This window comes from Vanacampus margaritifer, chromosome 17 (assembly GCF_051991255.1).
Source record: "Vanacampus margaritifer isolate UIUO_Vmar chromosome 17, RoL_Vmar_1.0, whole genome shotgun sequence".
Taxonomy (NCBI): domain Eukaryota; kingdom Metazoa; phylum Chordata; class Actinopteri; order Syngnathiformes; family Syngnathidae; genus Vanacampus; species Vanacampus margaritifer.
The window spans coordinates 10,126,689-10,145,558 of record NC_135448.1 but is presented as its reverse complement, the minus strand read 5'-3'; the positions used below and the strand labels follow the sequence as shown (position 1 = coordinate 10,145,558).

The following is an 18,870-nucleotide window of genomic DNA, read 5'->3' as shown; positions in this document are numbered from 1 at the left end:
CCTAAGTTCATATTGGATCAGAAAGAAGAAAAACATTACTTTGAATGAATTTATTGATGTGACATCACATTTAATGTAAAACAACCCATTTCCTTCAAGAGGGCTATTGTGCAAAGAAAGTAAAAATACATTTGACAAATACTCTTAAAATATTAAAATGTGACCATTCACAGCACAGGTAAGTGGAGAAAAAGACATGCGAATTTAGCAACCACCGCGCCAGATCACAAATTCAACTCTTCAGCCACCTTCCTCTCCTCAGGAATACCATTTACCTACAAATTAGAAGAGAAAAAAAAGATGATTAATTCAAATCTTTTTGTACTAGTCCATAGTTAGAAGACAATTCATGAATTATTAATCGTTTGGACTACAAGTTCAATAGTCCACTTAAGTCGTAACATTGCCTACCTCCAACCTTCGAAATGTAGACATGACATAACAATCTCCTTTGTTAGCAGTGAAAAAGAAAATGAAGTTAGTGTACCAAGCACACAGCAGGGAGCGCCCTTGTCCTACCCCTTGATCCGCAGTGGTTCTCTTTTTTTTCTTTTATTTTTTAAACGCTAAATTGTTTTGTTCTGGATATTTTACCCCTAAAAAATACATACCTAATATTATTGTAAGATATTATGCACTAATAATAAAATGTCTTGCACCTAAAATGGAAATAAAAAATGGACCTAAACACTATACACGTTTTAAAACTTGAAAACGATTATTTTATATGCCGTTAGAGGGCGCTACCACACTTGTGAGAATCATTCAAAGAAGAGCTCCGGACGTCACGTGACCAATTCCCGCTTGCATTTGTTTCAGCAGCCATGCTGACAGATTAGTGGGGGGCAATGGGAGGATTTACAATTAAAACCAGTGACAAAAATTTGCGTTTATCAGCCAAGAGAGAGCTTTTTCCAGTGACGGCAGATGGGGACAAGTTGAACTATAATGGTTAGTCCTTGCGATAATGTACTTGAAAGTTACAGTAAAGTTGAGTTTTGATTAGGCAGAACTTTGACAGTTTGAAGGGTGAACCTAAATGTTTGAGTCCACCCACACGGATTCTTGACACCATTTTATGATGGCAAGCTTATTTTTAAAACACTTAATTGAACATAGAAAATGACAAACTAATGCTAGATTCGAGGAAAGTGGACTTTTCGCCCCCTTGAACTCGGAAATCCAATTTGCAAAGTCGGGAAAAAAAGTAGCCCGACTTCACTGACCGACTTCGATGTGACGTCACTCTAAATTGGTGACCTCTATGGGAAAACATACAGTAAAAGGTAAAACACAATTTACTCAAGTATAAAACTTGATAGCTTTCTCCGTTCATAAATATTTAACTTAACGTAACACAAAGTACGTAACAGTATGAAATAAGATAAATACATAAATAAAGATAAATTGCGAGAAGGCAAGTTTCCTGGAGGTCGAAATGTGTTTTGAGGACAAAAATGAAAAAACAATTTATCACTATCCGCCTTTTTGGTTGTTTACTTTTGACTCAAACACTTTCACTCTAACTTTTGAACCCAATGGGCTTCTGTGGCGCTACAACTTTCTGTTCACCCATAATAGACGTCAAAATGACAATTTCTGTCAAACCTTTTATAGTTAGTTAGGGGTTGAATAAGTCTACCATTGTCAAAGTGTGGCGCTTTCTCAAATTAGCGACACGTTTTTTTAGCCTGCCAAAATCGTTTTTTTACATATGCCGCAGTGCATTGTGGGTTGTGTGACATCAACGCCCGGAGTTTTTTTTTTTTTTTTTTTGTGTTGTCAATGCATGCACATGATGCTAGACAAAGATAACACAAACAAACCTGATGGTTGTTGTTGTGGTATGGTAATCTGGTTTTGCAGGTTCCTGAAGTCAAGGACATTTTGTGAGAGGGAATTCACACACAAGAGCCTTAAATGGCATGCGAAAAGCATATTATCACATAGTTTTCTACTCCAAGCCCATTATGGACAAATCACGGGACAGCTCGAAGCTCTTAAGCTCTGCTTGTATGTTTAAAACAGAAAAAAACAAAAACAAGATTAGGTTTCCTGTACTCACGTCTGCGTCTGCATGAGGGGCATGCTGGTGGTCTCGTAGTTGTCGGGGTGGATGGGCGGAATCACCTCACCGCTGATCGGGTTGAAGACTGGCAGCGTGGAGAGCGGCCAGGAGATTTCTCGGTTTTTAGACAGGCTGCGCATCTCTTTGGTGGACTTCTGGATGGAGCTGTGGTGGACCAGCTGGATGCTGGATGCGCCAAAATTTGACATACAGTCTGTTAACATCTTGTAGTTATTTGTTTTAATTTGAAGTTCAAATTTGGAAAATGTATTTAGTCAGATGTGTATTCAGCAAGCACTGGGGGGGAAAAAATCTCTATTATACATCTTTATTTAGAAATACAGTATAAAAATATATTAGAAATTCAATAACTGAGAATAAAGTAGAAAAAATTACTTTATTTCAGTAGTTCAGATTAAAAAAAAAAGAAGCTTTTTTTAAATGTAATATTCTGATTCTTAATTACATTTTCAGTTGTCATCTTAAAGAATCACAATTATTAAAAAAAATATTTCACTATATAGCAAACCTAATTGCCTTTTTAAGTGAAATACTGAGTATGGGATTTTACACAATGTTCTAATTGCGAGCTACCTGTAAATGAAAATTTGTATTTTACAAATATTTTGAGCTTATTGTGTTGTCTAGCATATTTGTAACGTACAGTTGTGTTGTGATAAAAGTATTGCTTTGGCGTCATTTTGTGGCATCTTGGTGTTTGTGAAGTGAGTTCAGGAACTTCGTTTAGACATTATGTAGTGCTGAGAAACTACGTTGATGTGACTTGAGGAGTTAAATTAAGACAAGAATATTTCTTTGCCAGGGCATTTCGGTGTCAAGGAAGTAAGTTGCAGTAGGTTAAGGAGCTAATCGCAGTAGCGCGGAGAAAACCATACATCGGCGCTTTACACATTGAAGTCATTTCATATATTGCCTCCATTTTGGAGCAGCCCTCGAAGATTAATGGATGCTGACAGTGATGAGTATATGAAAACTGACAAAAAACAACATGGAGGACAGAGAAAGGGAGAGAGAAAAAAAAACAGGAGAGGTAAAACACTTACGCTGATGTTTGCATGTTTCTTTTTTTCCTAGAAACAAAACAAAGATGGAATGAATTAACTACGAATAGCAGTGGTAACAGACACGATGACACTCAAATGGACAAATTGGTGACGATGGGATGGATGATGGATCCTCCCGAGCCTGTAAAAGGCGACACGGGGAACAGTGGATGAAAAGCTGCCGTTCCGGTCCAGGATAGCGCTAGCAAGATGCTAACATCCCTGCGCTCACTAGCAACGGCATTTTGCAAATTAGAGAAAACTCCCCTAGCTTAAGCTGAAGCGTAAAATTATTACTTCGGCGCCATGTGGGTATCAAGTAACTATGTTGAAGTGAGTTGAGGAATTTCATTTCTACAAATAGTGCTATGCTGCCATCTAGTGGCATCTATTGCACCGGGATTCAGTTGACACTTACACCCCTTCCCTTCTGCAGCACATGGTGTAGCCCAGCATGAGGAGGAGAACGAGTGCCACCGCCGAAGGAACAGCCAGCGTCACGATGAAGTCCGTGAAGTAGTCCCGGCTCTTCAGAGACTCCGACGGCGGGTTGTACTCCCCCAATTCAGGTAGGACCCCGGGACCCTGCTCGGGCCGTGTCACGTATACCGGGACGACTTTGTTGATGTCAACCTAAATCGTAAATAAGAGCGTGGAAGTGAGATTCAAGGGTTCTGAAACGATCCCCTGAGGGGAAAAATATAATATAATCGGTCCCCCTACCAGAGAGATTTTGCACCAGTCGATGTGAAACTGAGCTCGGAACTTTTTGTCACAGCTGACGGCGGGCTCCATCTCCTGACTGCAGCGCAGTTGGTTGTGGGGGCTCTCCACCTCGCGCAGGCATGACGAAAAGGGGACATCGGCGCCCACCATCACGTACACGCTACGGACAGCAATAAAAAAAAAAAAGACCATCTTTTTGCCATGTGTTGGATTGGAAGTATTTCTTCCTACATCCTCACCCTTCCTTCAAGTTATTAATAGGCAGCGGCACACGTCCCCCGCGGTCTAACGCGGAGGTGATGTTGATGGCGTTGAGGCGCTCGGGCTGCCACACGTTCTTCACGGCACCCAGAAAATCTCCTAGCACCTCGCTGGCCAGCATCTCCTCCACGTTCATGTTTCTGATGTAAAACTCGGCCTGGTAGGGGAGCGGGAACTCTACGGCGGGATGAAGAGAGCAGTGAAGGGAATGAGGGCAGATGTTAATCCCAAAGCTGCGCTGGCTTTGTTATCATCATGAGTCCTGACGAGGAGATCTCTTTGCATGCTGCTGTCTGATTTCCCTTTGCTCCAGATGGTTGATGACATCACGAGAGGAGTGATGACCATATTGTGAGTGGTCAATGACACAGGATGTGAACATATAGACGCATATGTGAGGTGCTGGTTCAGGCGTGACAGAACAGGATTATGTGTAATATTATATCGGCAATTATAAAAAATATGTGTACATTTTCCAAGTGCCATTAAATTGCCCGTTTTGGAGTGGTTAACCATGTAATCTAATTGTAATGGAAATACAGTACATACTAATTCTGTACATTTGTGTACTATAATTTTGTTTTGTTCATTTCAAATTTTATTTGATATCAATTTTCTTTATACCTACTCCAAAATTAAAAGATGAAATTATGCATTAAATCGTCTGTGAAAGTAGACCTCGCCTAGCTGAATTCACTATAATTACGCTTTCAAACATTTTAAATAAATAATATAAATAATAATAAATTAATATTATATAAGAATATATAAAATAGTAATAATAATAAAGATGCAAAAACCTTTAAGATATAAAATAGAGGTTAATTAATCTGCAACTAATTGACTATGAAATTGATTTAATAGTTTATGATAATCAATGCATCACTTAGATATCTTTTTAAATTTAAAAATGTCCAAATGCTCAGAATTTCAGTTCCTCAACAGGAAATATTCTTAGATTTGTGCAGTCCTCCATGAAAGTGGACTGATTATCTTTTTTTTTTGGAAACAATAAAACAAATGCATTTATTTTGGAGAACAGCTATCAACGTTTTTTTCTACTTTTCTCACGTTACAGACCAAACCAGTAACTGAATCATAATTTATTTTTGTGCACTGTCGATTTGAAAAACGGATGCAAATCCTTTTATCCCGTTAATCGAAATGTAATCGACAGATTAATCGATTACTGAAATAAATTAGTTGCAGCCATACTTTAAAATAAAACAAATATTCAAACCTCTTCTTGTATTTATATGTGCAATATATTGATAGTCAACTGTCTGACTTAATCAATTATTGATTAAAAGTAATAAATGTTTTTTTTTTCTTTAGAGGAGCCCATTACACCATTCCAGAAGTGATTTAGCCCTCAGGATTTAATCGGGGATCTGTTGTGTGTGTGTGTGCGCTAAGCTCTCACACTGGCGCTTACCCTCGGTGGCCATGATGTTTATGACCAAGTTGTTCCGTGCTGTCTCGAAAGTGCGTCGGTTATAGGCGGTAATCTGCAACACACAAGGGGGTGAGGCTTTGAGCTCAGATCAGATCAGTGCGGCTTATACGGCAACTCTATGGCGCGGGTTGAGCTGCGGAGTCCGGCATACAGAGGCGGACTCGCAACGCTGCGTGAAGGCACATGCTGGGACCGCTAAGCCTTTCAGGAAAAGAATTCCGACAGTAGCTTACAAATAAAGCATAAATAACATAATGGAATTAAGCCTGGTGGCTAAAACCATCAAATTGTACCATGCTGCTAATGAAAGAAAATCAGCGGAGATCAGCAAAATGATATTTTATAATATTGTGGTCAGGAGGGTCATTAAAAAAAACAACAATATTTTCCCCTTTCCACACTGATGACACACCTCAATGACGGTGGCCTTGCCCACATGCTCGGCGGTGGGGGATCCGTAGAGCACGCCGTCACTATTGAGCGTCCTCTGGATGTAGCGCAGCCAGCCGGGCCGGTCTGGGTACCCCAGGAGGTTGGTGTTAAAAGTGATGGGGTCGTTGGCGGCGTCACCTGCAGCAAAAGTAGCTTCAATTAGATGCACACTCCGATGTTCGGTCCTCAATAACGTTCATTTTTCATCGACAGCACCGAATGTGAAGCGTTGCCAGCAAAGAACTTTTGAATGCATAGTGCGACTTTCAACAACCCGCACAAACTCAAAGATATACAAATTCAAAATAAAATATTCCAGTGTATTAAATCACTTTATTTGACAGTGTCGTTGTACCTGATTTTGGGTAGAGAGGAAACTCCCCTTTGAAGTGCTCTCTTTCAAGGACGTGGACGAACAAGACACCAGCAGACGGGTAGACATTACGATCCGCGTGCGACCTCGACAAGATGGTGATCACTGAAACAGAGTGTGAATGTGTTAAAATCAGAAAAACAACAATATGTTAAACTAGTGCCTTGAAAGTTCTTCAAAATCATTTTGTTGGTATTCTAACTTGTAAAAAAGTTGAATAGTGTCTTCTCCAGATTAACTACTTTTGTGGTTGATGATAATTGGTGGACTAGGAAGGTCCCCTCTCATGTTGTTAGCATTAGCTATGAGCTAGCAATTACACAATAATCACCCAAGCTTTTTTGTGTCAACTTCTTTAGCTGCTAACCGTTCCCTTATCTTGTTTCTCTAAAATGAAATTTCACAGTTTGTACACAGGTGTAATAAACAGACCTAACTATTCTTTAAACTATGCCTCTAAAGTAACACAATAAATTAATCGTGGTAGCAAAGTTCGACTGCTGACGTTAGCGAATAGCCATGAGTTAGCTGCCGCTAGCTAGCTGCCATATCTATGACTAGCTATATGTCATCGCTTTTGACATTAAAATTAAATCAAATAAAAATAATAGTCAGTAAAGTATTTAAATAATGTTTTACTATTTAAACGTTTAATATTACACTGTTTGATAATTTGTACACTTTCGAGTTAAAAATATTGCATTTATTACACACATCCATTGTCTTACAATCTTAGTGTTTAAAGTGGTAATTTATTTTTTGACACTTATAGGAATAATGAAACAATATTTACTATAATACACCGCATAATAATTCAGTTTGAACAACTAGAAGGGCATGAGTTGTTTTCATGCTCTCATGTTTCACCCACTCAATTTTAGATGTAAACATAACGTAAAAAGTGTCCACAATTCAATACCGGAGCTTATTTGCGGCTTTTTTTCTTCTTCTTCCAAGCTGGCCCCTCTGCCCTCTCCAAGGCCTCCCCCCTTACCCCCTACCCCCTACCCACTTATCTTCCTACATTATTATTTTCCTCTCTTTTTGCCCTTTCTCTCTCCCGCAGTGGGTGGGCACTCTTTCTTTAATCGCCATAGGAGATTGAGGGCACAAGAAAGGAAGGAAAAAAAAAAAACAAGAGTGGGAAGAGAAAACGTTTGCCTGTGGTCACACAGCACGGCACGCATGCAGTAGAAATGTGTGTGTCTGCTTTCCCACTGGCAGTTTTTTTCTCAAATATATTTTTATCCACTCCCCATCAGTATCAAACTGACATTGCTAACATAAGTGCCACTATTACACATGAATAGGACTAAGCCCTCTCTCCTTGCGCGTAGACTGACGCTCCCAATGAAAATCTCATGAAGAAAGTAATAGAGGATTTAGCTTTTAATCCACGTCCATGAAAGAGGAAATCTCCATTGTTAAGGGAGGTTTTAAAAAAAAACACACCAAAGATTAGGACTCACTGTTACATGGTGACATGTGACTAAAGCGTCTCAATGTATTAAAAAAAAAAAGCACTGAGAAGCAAGTTATAAATCGAAAGACTAAACATGTGCATGTTAAATGGGGCAACATCTGACGCAGACGTTGACCTGGCCATATGTCTGAAGTCCCCGAGGGCTCAGTCACAGCTGGCTACGATCAATGGCCTTTTAGCCGATACTTGACATAGTATTACTTATAAATATGATGTCAGATTTGTGAGGATTTTTTGGGGGACATATTTGATCATAAAAAAAGGTGGAGGAGTGGGGCATGTTAAATGTTAAGTGTTTTTTTTTTCATTCCAAAAACATACTTCATAGGTTAAATGAAGATTCTAAATAGTCATTAGGTGTGAATGTGAATGAGATTGGCTGTTGTACCCTGCCTGTGGCCCAAGGTCAGTCATAAGACACCCACTGTATGCATCATTCCAACAACTTCATTAAATACACCTGCACACTTTATGAGAGTCAATACAAACAACAATAATGCTCAGTTTTGGTGGACGGCTGACACCAACATTGTTATATTTTAATAACCAGCACACAGGTGTACCTAATGTCAGGGCTGGTGATCGTATCTCTCCAAGGACAGCTAGCGTGAACTAAGCGAGACAAATCCTCTTACGACAGCCACAACGGCCACCCTCGTATTACAATCGAGACCAAGAATTAAAAACTCGCACAGTGGTTGGTGCCCTCGACAAAGCCCTCCACATTCTGTTCTATTATCCTCCCTTTTGGGCCTCAGCACTTCTTTACCGCACAAAAGGATGAAGGGCCTCCGGCTTGCACTCATGGTCAAGTGCAGGCTATTCTACTGGCAGCTAAAATTCAATGTGATTAAATCATTTAGTTAGCGTGACCAGATTTTTTGAATTAAAAACTGGGATAGTAACTTCTCACTTGGAACTATTTATAACAAATGTATAGTGAATCTGTTGACCAGTGGTAGTCTTGTTATTACTACTTTAGCTAATGCTAAATGCTAAATCTTGGTTGACCGTTCAACAGCGCTAAACAATGTAACTCGCCATTATCCAACCTTTGTACCATTGGAAACGCGCCACCAGCAATGCTTAGCTCGCGTTCAGTCAAACTACATTTCCCATGATTCTTAGACACGGAAGCAGGAAGTAGTTCTAGTTTAGGTATGACGCAAACGTGAATGTAAAAGTAAATAGGAAGAAATTTAACAGTTAAATTCCTTTTTAATGTGTTTACTCTATGAGTTACTAACACATAGCTGAAACAATTGGCTTGCTAACTAGCCTAAACAATAAAAAAAAACAGGGCACCAGGATGGGACCTGATTAATAGTGGGACAAATCTGCTAATGTACCAAAGATTCACATACTCTGCAATTAATTGGGGGCATTGTGTCAATCAGAGAGGGGGGTAATATTTGAGTCAATATGGACGAGGTACCACAATCGCACTTGCTTAGTCTCGTATATTCAGACCGTATCGGTGACTATCACTGGCTGACTTACATTGAGGCTGTGCTAATAGCATCAAATCAAGTTTTGCTATTCATTGTCTTGGCTTAGCCCTCCTCAGATTACGACCTGCCGTTCCTACCGTACGTAATACGTCAACCATTAACGGTTAATACATAACTGTTCAATGCAGACTGAACTGTCTGCTTTTAAAACTAATGCATAGAAAGACAAAAGGTTTGAAATAAGTAGCAAGTCTCAATTCCACAGTTCACATAAATGTCATTGTCCGTTATTCTCATTACATTTCATAAACTAACACAATGACAATTATTAAAACTGATGTCCATAAATGACAAACAAGCCTTAAGGGGACTTTGGAAATAGGTAACTTGGTTTGACGGTTTCCTGGTCCAAGCTTAAGTCTCAGTTGTGAGGCCCCATTCAAAAATCCTGATAACCCAAAGTAGCAGACAGGCCTCTAGCCAGCCGAGGTATAGAAAAGGGAGGGATAGAACTTCAGCTTCATGTGTGCAGGGCGCTCTAGTCAGGAGGAATGCATGTGCTTCTTTGGTTTTCAGATGGGGAGCATAGGAAAACAACGGCGGCCACTGTTCAGACGAGCTCTTTGGCATTGTGCCTGCGCTGATTGCCTGTGAGCACACAACCTGGAAGCGAAAGTCGCTAACGTCTCCGCAAGCAGACGACGATGGCAGGAGACAAGTGTGGACAACAGTTTAATCTTTAAGAGCTTTGACTTGGCTTGGAGAAGGTAAGCTGAATCAGTGTTGTGAATATTCCTCAATAGTGAGGATTCAGCACAGTAGAAATGGTTTTGTGTCACTTCAGCAGTAAAACTTTTTAGATTATGAAAGGATAAGTTTAACTGAGTGAACCACTGTTAGAGCAATAACACCAACGCGTTGAGATGGCAAACAAGTGACAACATTCTTGCCAGTATTAATGGGGGAACCAGCTGAGCATGACATTGTGTTATGACAGTGAGAAGGAGGAAGATAGGGGGGGACAGCGGGTCAACACATGAAGTGCACCACTGCACACACCCACTCACCATCGCTGTACAAGGCTGTTCTCTGCTTCCAGCCTGTGGTTCTCTCCTTTTGGACATTTCCCTCATGCAAAGCAATGTGTATGGCGTTGCTGGCATACACAATGTAAACTAGAGGATCAATGGATGAAAGAACCAGTTGATCAAGAGTGTCGTTCAATGTCCAATTTTGTATCACATGTGCCTTTATTATTGATAAAGCTAGCTAGAACAGCACGTTACTGCCATATTTAAAACCATTACAATTATTCCAAACAAACTCTATGACGAGTATAGGACTTATTTTCTGTTTGTATCAATAATTGGGTCAGATTTGAAGAAGCCGTAATTGACGTCCAACGTTTTTTTTTTAATTATATCTGCCGAACTTTTGAAATGGTGTTTGACTACTATAACAATCTGCCTGGTTTATATGCTAGTCACAGGCAAAAGCAATACAATACGTGTAAAGGAAGCGTTTGCTTTGGGTTGCATTGTGGACAAATTTTCAGAATTGTCATTGACATTTAGGCCTACTGTTAAACCTATAAACTGAGGTTACAGTATACCAGTGATTCCCATTTGTGCCTTGAGATTTGCTGCGGCAAATGCCAGTTTCACTAACTGGTCCAAAAATGACCATTTACTACAGATTACATATTATTTATCCAGCAAAGCCATTCATGTATAAAACCTAAACTCCACACCCTTGCATATTCGTAAATCACTTATTTTTTCTTTTTCTTTTTTTTACCTATCTGTTATTTACAGAAAAACTCCGCACATGGCTTTTTTTTTTTGTGCATAGGGAACCATCTGGTGGCATCGAGTTATTATGTTGATATGAGTTGAGGAACTTCATTTTGAAAGAAAGCAGTTTTTGTCGCCATTGCAGCAGGGCAAGATTTATTTTTCTCATGTGTAATGACAAATACTGGGTTTATAGTTTACCTGAATTTGTGAATAATTCACAAGCTTTCTGACAGTATTTTTTGCTAAGAATTATCTTTTTAAAAAAACATACATTTTCCATTGGGGAAAAAAAAATACTAACAGGAACAAGGCATTAATTAGCATGATAATGATGAGCTACAACAACACAAGGCACGTCATACATGAACAGTTATTGTAATAGCACATTAAGATGAATAACGTGACGCAAACAGCAACGCTTGATACTCCATGTTGAAGACACACGTTAAAAACTGCTTCTAAGGCTTAGCGTTTAAGGCGCTCCACCCGAAAAGCGCTATTTTAAATAGTCTTTTTTTCCCTTCTTTTTCCATGACTGCTTCACTGTGGCTGCACGCAAGGCTAACTGAGCAGCTAGCTCGATAGCTAACTGTCATGGAGACGCAGCAAACGTCAGCTATTTGCCGGCTTCATCGTTACATACCCGAGGCGAGCCACACCGCGACGACCGCAGCGGACATGGTGCTTGTCCTTCTTGTAAGTCTCACATGAAGCTAAATGTTTGTGTCCGAGTCGCCGCCGGGTTTGACAGCCATGAGTCTAAAAAGCATCCTGCAGCATTCCTTCCTCCTCCGCCTCCTTCTTTGGCTGGAGCACACAGCAAGACTTCTCACTGGCTCAACATCTGCGTGGAAAAAGATGGCAGTCTTCTAAAAGGGAAAATGACCAAACTATGGTGTGGAAATGTGGAATGAAATTCTATACGTCACTCCTTCAAACAAACGTGGGGAGACTCCTAAGTATTTCACTAAATCATTCTTATTTTGTATTTTAAAGCTATATAGTAGCTATTTATATACACCATTTAACCTAAAACATAGCCAAAGCAATGTTATACAAATGTGCCTTTTTTTATTTTTATTTCCACGCTCCAACACAAGGAATGAGTTCTGGAATATTGGATTTATGCTGCAAGATGAAAACGGACGTCAAAACAAAGATTATGATGTCATGGCATAACTGGAACATCACAAAGTAGTTAATAAGGTTCCGATTTGCTGGTCTTTTACTATGTCTAAAACTAGCCATACAGTTTTGACAACTCAATGCAGAGAGCAGTTATGCAATATGGTGGGGTTATTTATTTATTTATTTGTACATGAAGGAATAGCGTGCAAGGAGTGTAACTTTTTCTGCCAGTGGAACTTTTTCTGCTACTAATATTTTCATGCCTACCAATCTAGCCACACACTTAGGGCCACATTTACTAAGTGCTAGAAAGTGGGCGCTCAGTTGTGTGTTGACATCAGATTGCACATGCTGTTGGTGGGTGTGTTGCCCCCACAGCTAGCGACATGGCCAAATGCGACTGAAATAGGGAAAGAAAAAAAACGGTTGGCAACTTTTTGCAAGATACCAGAGTTATATTTGGAATCGGTCAAATTGCCCAGTCACCCTAATTAACTCATTCACTGCCATCGGGCCATAAATGTCAAAAATTAATTTGAACTATTTCTATTAGTTCAACATTTTTTTCCGCTTTTGTTAACAAGAGTATGAAAACCTAGAATTTTTTATTGTACATTTAGAACAGACATAAAATTAGTGATTAATCGTGAGTTGACTAGTGAAGTCATGCGATTAATTACGATTTTTAAAAAAAATTAATCGCCTGTAACCCCTAATTTCTAATCATCATCTTTTCCTTTTTTTTTTAAATGAATTTATGGCAGTGAATGAGTTAAAGACACAAAATCCACCAGCACAATTCATCTCTGGTTTGATAAATGTTGTATTATATACCAGAACTAGAAAAAATACGGCCCGGGGCCCACATCCGGCCCGCCTACAGTCTCGGGTTGGCCTGCACAGTGTCCATGAGATCAAAATAAAATGTAATGTGGTCCTTTATTTTGAACGTTGTTTCTATTTTACCTGCACACGTGTGGACAAACGAGCAAGAGCTACTTGTCTGCCATGTTGCCAATTTAGTGACATTTTAGCTATATTTTCTGAACCCTTGAGACCAACCCCCCCCCCCCCCCAAAAAAAAAAAGAGACTAGTAACAATGACAACAGTTGACCTGTTTTGCATTAAATGAATAACTCACAAAGTTTTTTTTTTGTTGTTTTTTTTTACTGATCATCATGACGTGAATGGTGATTGTTGACGAAATTTCAAAGAAAACAAAAACGAAGGAATTTATTTATTTAACTTACTTGTTAGTTATGTTTGTGTTAGCCTCATTGGTTAGACCACTTAAATGCAGCTGTGTGAGACCCGGTCAACAATAATCTGTCCAGACCCCCTGTAGAGAATGACCTAGCAGACAGATGGTCGTGTTTCGGCCCCATGGCTCCCTATCGGAGCCGCAGGGGCCCTTCATTCAACCCTCACGTTAACGTGGAGTTAATTATAATGTGCATAATTTGATCTATCTATTATGCATACTGCACTACACTCTATGTTTCCTCACCAGGCGCATTCACATCCATTGGCAGTGTGTTGCCTTTCTGTTCTCTCACCCCCAGGATTATTTTTAAGTTGCTAAGCAACATCTTCACACCACCAACCAGCATTTAGGCTGTACTGTATATGAATGTGCCACAACAGTCATTATATAGGTCAAACCACCCACGAGGATGTTAACGGATATTGATTTGGAAACATTCTAAATTGTCTACGGGTGCAAATGTGATTGGCTGGTGGCCTGTCCAGATACTCCTACATTTGTCCAAAGTCAGCTTTAAATGGGGACAAGCTATAACTGTATAAAAATGAATGGATTGTAAAAGCTTTAACTTGATGGCTCTTTATTTTGTTAAACTGGTGTGGAGAACTTTGGTGAAACCTTCAATTTCCCCACTTAGCCCTGGTGGTCCTTGACCCTGTTTACCCCACCCACTCATGATGATGTGCAGCAGGCAGTCAGCGTGTGAAGTTGCAGAAGCTGCGTGCTGCTATTTGTGCCAGACTGCAGCCCACCACCACCACCACGCAGCAGCTTATCGGAGCAAACCATTCCAGCTCTCCAGCTTCTGACACCTGCCACACCGGCTGTTTACAGCACACACACACAAAAAAAGGATTTCGCTGTTCTTACTTTGCTATACCAAGGATTTGGGACGCTGCCTCCCTGTGGACGCTGCAGCCGAAAAAGCACCGGCTCGATGCTCGACCAGGCTGCGCCGGTACCCCCATCGTGAAAGCAAAGCGGCAGCATCACCCCGCCGCCTGCAATGGCGCTGTAGCGGCTCCAGTCGGTGTGCATCCCCACACGGTGGCCATTCCGTCCGGGACTCTCCGAACAAGCGTGGGTTCCAAATGCGCCTTTCGCAAGGTTTCTGCAGCGAGAGCGTCGGTGTTGTGCTTTTAGCTTACGCCGATTGAAGGTTTCACTTCTTGTGCATCACGCGTCAAACGGAGCCCGAGCCACGAATGTAAGTAGGGCTCTTTTGTTTTTGTTGCTCCGAGGTGTTGAGTTTACACGTACAACTTCTTTTTATGTGTTCGGTGTTGTGGTTATCTCGTAAACGGAGCTTTCTTCTCGCTATGCGGCGTGTGGCTGTCTGGCTGATGTGCATCGCACCGCCGATATGTCTCGTTTAAAATTATTACTAAATGTAGCAACTTACTTTCACCCCTCTAATTCCCTCTACCCATTCATGTTATTTGCATTTAAACAAGATCCACTTTTTGCACGCAGGAGGGTCCAAACATGGTAAACAATGAATATTATATCAGCAATTCAGCACATTTAGATTTTAGACTATGCCGCTGCACGCTTTAGCCCTGTGTATGCATTGTAGACTGTATCGTATGCCTCCCCCCTCTGGAATGCAATGCAAAGCAGGATTAAACATTAATGGTTAGTTGTATGGAATATTTAACTACAGTTGCCTTTCATTCCTGAAGTACACAAAATGCGTGGAGGTGCATTTTGTGTGTTGGTGTACGGTAGAACGACTTTGTGTAAATACATGACAGTGATGGTATGAGGTAAACAATAGACAATAATATCCAAATGTTCACATTCAAATATCTTCAATCTACTTTAAGTACAGTAAGATTTTCTAAAGGTTCCAAACACCAAATAGGGCCCATTCCAGTTTTTCACATCCTCTAGGGACAATACTAAATGTAAGAAAAAAGATTATGTAATAATCGAACGTTATACATTATGCTCATTAGTGGGTTAATGCTTTGAGGAGTTTTATTTGCAGTTCCTCCGAGGGATTTTATCTGTTTTTTTAGATCTCCGGTCCAGCCACGGCCTATATGCTGTATTTTCCGCAGTCCTGGTTTACAGAATGAAAATAGTCACTGTTTGTGCTTCACCTCATGGCAGAGCTTTATCATTATTTGCCCAATTTGTATCTTTATGTAATTTCCCTGTCTCTGCAGGTGTGAGCAGGCCTTAAAGGATTCTAAAACGGCATCGATTGGACCAGATTTGGCAGCACTGCAGTAGGTCAAACCGAACGCTCAGTCCTGAGTTCTAATGAGGCCACGGCGATGCTGACACCCCCGCTGAATCCAAAGACGTCATAATGCTGAAGACGGAGGCGACGGGGGAGAGGACCAGCCTCCGGAGCGCCTCCCCGCACCGCAATGCCTACCGGGCTGAGTTTCAGGCCCTCAAGAAGGCCTTCGACCAGCCTCAAACCGACGGAAACAACAAGCCCAGGGACCTCGAACGGGGGAAGCAACCGAGGGGCCGCCAGTATGGCACACATGTCAGCCGCATTAAAAACATGTTCATGCAGATGGGATCAGAAAGTGCAGCGGTCAAGTCAAGGGGTCAAGACGATACCTCACCCCAAAAGCTGGTCAAGCCAACCAACTTCATTAACAAGGCTGACGGCTCGGTGATCAAACTCCAGCATTCCTCGTCGACCGAGAGGGTAGGAGGTGCGAGGGCAAAGTTCTCGGAAACCAGGAAGTTGTTTGAACAGCACTCGCGCGACCAATCCCAGTCACCAGTCTACCCCTACGGACGCGATAAACGGGGTTCCCACGAGCACCTTGACGACTGGCGAGGTCCGAGGTCCAACAGAGGCAGTACGGACTCACTGGACTCGCTGTGCTCCAGAACAGAGGCGTCGTCGCCAACCGTTAGCCAACTAAGTGCTGTTTTTGAAAATGCCGACCAACACAACCAGGGTATGCCCTTCAAAGGAGTCAGCAGACGGGCCTTGTACTCGCCGGATGGATTCCATCGCCAAGGAGGGGATCTCAGTGAGGACGATGCGCGACAATCTCCAATTGGCGGGACTTACCGCAACAAGATAGGGGGGAAGTTCCCTTCGTCTTTGTCCGCTGATGACCTGCTGAACGCGAGTCCCGGAGGTGAGGCCGTGGATCGCAAGATAATCCGACGAGACAAGGACGCCCAGGATAAAACTGATGAGAAGCAACTATCTAATGCCACCATAAATGGAAGTCAAGTCAACGGCTCCATCGAGGAGGATAACGATGGGTCAAAAACTACAAATGACGATGTGATCACCAACAAAACTTTTGAGGATGCAACCCCCGATCCACCGACCAAACAAACTGTTCTGGCTGGAGAAAGCCAAGAAGATCCTTCCATAGACGACACATCTCCAGACTCTCCCAAAGACCAGGTGGACGAACCTGAAGAGGAATACACCGGGAACGAGCGGGTGATTTTTAACGCAGATGGGGATGCGTGTTACCAGGGTTGGGGGGAAAGTTGCACTGACCCCGAGGACGAGTTGTATGGAGACGACGAAGATATCGTCTACGACCCTGGCTCTGACGTGACCGAGATTCCAGGTCTGGCAGAGGAAAACAAAGAGGACGTCCCCGCAGCGAGGAAGATTCGCTTCAGCACTGCTCCTATTACAGTAAGTTGGGCGCTGATCAAAACTCTTTTAGGTCATTTCAAAAGCAGATTAGAAAGCAAATATTGGAGTCAAAGCTACCTGATTATGAGCTCACTTGGCTAGTACAGTTAGCAATTGCAGTACACCTTTATGAGCCTTGTCCTTGTTAGACCTCCATACAGGGATCTATCCATGGTCCTCCATTATGATACTCGATAAAGCAGCAAATGATCATGTATCTGCATTAAATAAGTTGCTCTGAGGCGACAAGGGCTTGTAGCTATTTTATGATGCAAAGCTTGAGGGTGAAAGCATCTGCCCCCCCCTGGGAAATTGTGCTCATGAGCAGAACATCTGTGCATGTGTTAGTTGCGCTGCTTGTGTGCCTACACGCTTTTCACACATGCTAGTGTTTGTATTCTCAAAACGCTTTTGTCATTTCACTTCAAATCACATCTGGTTCTAATCAGGGTTTAACCAGGCATATCTAGGCATCTTGTGTCATTTAATTTTCTTTCCACAGGATGATGAGACGTGGAAATAACAGTGGCGGTTATGCACTATTTGCAGTAGCAGTTATTTACATGTATTGCGTGTCTTGTTGCATCATCTGACTGAGTTTTGTGCGTATGCTGCACACGTTGGGCACAATGAGGCGAGTGTAGTTTGTGGATTGTGAAAATGGATTTGGAAGATTACGGGGAATATTTTCCGCTCGTAATCCTCAAGCTTTTAGAATCAATAAGCTCAACATTTGTGGTAGTCAACATCATATTTTGGGAAGCCTTCTGGATGCTGTTTGTGTTTTGACTGTGAAATTGTGTTTTCAGTCATTTGGTCTGATTGGGTGTGGTGACTGGAGGATAGCAATTGACTGTTTTGATTCAGCTGTCAATATTCTGCTTCCTGTATTGATTTATGGAAAAAGTAGGCCTGCGCAGTTTTCCAGTATTAATGCCTTTTTGATTGTCTGAACACAGCGAAGAACCACAGAGTCACAACTTAACACACTTAACCTCAAGTCTTATTTACTTACATTTCCGTGTTCATAGTACCGTATTCATGATGACATCGCTAAGCATTTCACCAAGTATTTGCCATTTATAAGATGATGATGCTAATCTGTGTGGCTAACAAAATCCAATGCAGCTCTGCTTACCCTATGGCTTGGATGTAGTGTTTCATACAGGGTAGCCTAGTTTCCAATTGTATCATCACAATTTGTCAGCTAAGAAAAACATGTTTACTCGGTTGTTTAATTTCAAATACTATTTGTATACAGGAAATTCAAAAAGTAAATTTCCCATGAAATGTTCCCTTTAAAACAATACGACTTCATCATAAAGGTTAAGAAAAGGGCCTACAGGCATATAGGCATATTGATGTCATTCACAAGACTTACCTACAACTAAAGACCGAACAATGTCAGTCATTGTATTGGGATGTGGGAGGTATCACAAACCTGGCTGTCACAGGTCGAGGATCAATCCTATTAACATGCTGTAATGAACCAAGGCAATTAGGCCTGCTCTTACAGAGAAACCGTTGTTTCGCTAATTACTTTGTACTATCTCTTACAATCGTGTCATTTGGCTCCTCCCCCTCAGGACTCACCACACACAGCGAAATATAGTCATAATTCAGTCTAAAAATCTTTCAGGTGATAGCATCAGCATCTCCACTCCCTCATCGCCATTATGCAACCCCCTCCCCTCTGCACACAAACATGGTCGTGTCTTTTGTTCGTCTAT

The 18,870-nt window shown here is 41.4% G+C and overlaps 2 protein-coding genes across 8 annotated transcripts in view; one reads left to right on the top strand and one right to left on the bottom strand.

The window, feature by feature from the left end:
• Positions 1-35: 35 nt before the first annotated feature.
• On the bottom strand, positions 36-14,657 carry sgce (sarcoglycan, epsilon). 5 transcript variants are annotated; one of them, XM_077548966.1, is made up of 13 exons: positions 14,374-14,657; positions 11,754-11,954; positions 6,363-6,485; positions 5,988-6,145; positions 5,555-5,627; positions 4,098-4,296; positions 3,856-4,018; positions 3,551-3,765; positions 3,133-3,159; positions 2,066-2,254; positions 1,827-1,870; positions 412-449; positions 36-275 (listed from the first exon to the last, which is right to left on the bottom strand). In XM_077548966.1, the coding sequence occupies exons 2-13, from the start codon at positions 11,788-11,790 to the stop codon at positions 225-227; spliced, it is 1,317 nt and encodes a 438-aa protein (XP_077405092.1). In that variant the 5' UTR covers positions 11,791-11,954; positions 14,374-14,657; the 3' UTR covers positions 36-224. The 5 variants fall into 5 exon arrangements, with proteins under 5 accessions (XP_077405092.1, XP_077405090.1, XP_077405094.1 ...); XM_077548964.1 differs by lacking the exon at positions 14,374-14,657 and having other exon boundaries at positions 11,754-12,147; XM_077548968.1 differs by lacking the exons at positions 412-449; positions 14,374-14,657 and having other exon boundaries at positions 11,754-12,129.
• The window catches only part of ppp1r9a (protein phosphatase 1, regulatory subunit 9A), a 33,484-nt gene continuing 28,826 nt past the window's right edge, over positions 14,213-18,870 (top strand). For 2 of the 3 annotated variants that reach the window (XM_077548959.1, XM_077548958.1), the window contains exons 1-2: positions 14,214-14,710; positions 15,675-17,140. In XM_077548959.1, coding sequence (XP_077405085.1) covers positions 15,821-17,140 — 1,320 coding nt within the window. In that variant the 5' untranslated portion in view covers positions 14,214-14,710; positions 15,675-15,820. Of the gene's footprint in view, positions 14,711-15,674; positions 17,141-18,870 lie in introns of all 3 variants that reach the window. The other variant, XM_077548960.1, reaches the window with a different exon arrangement.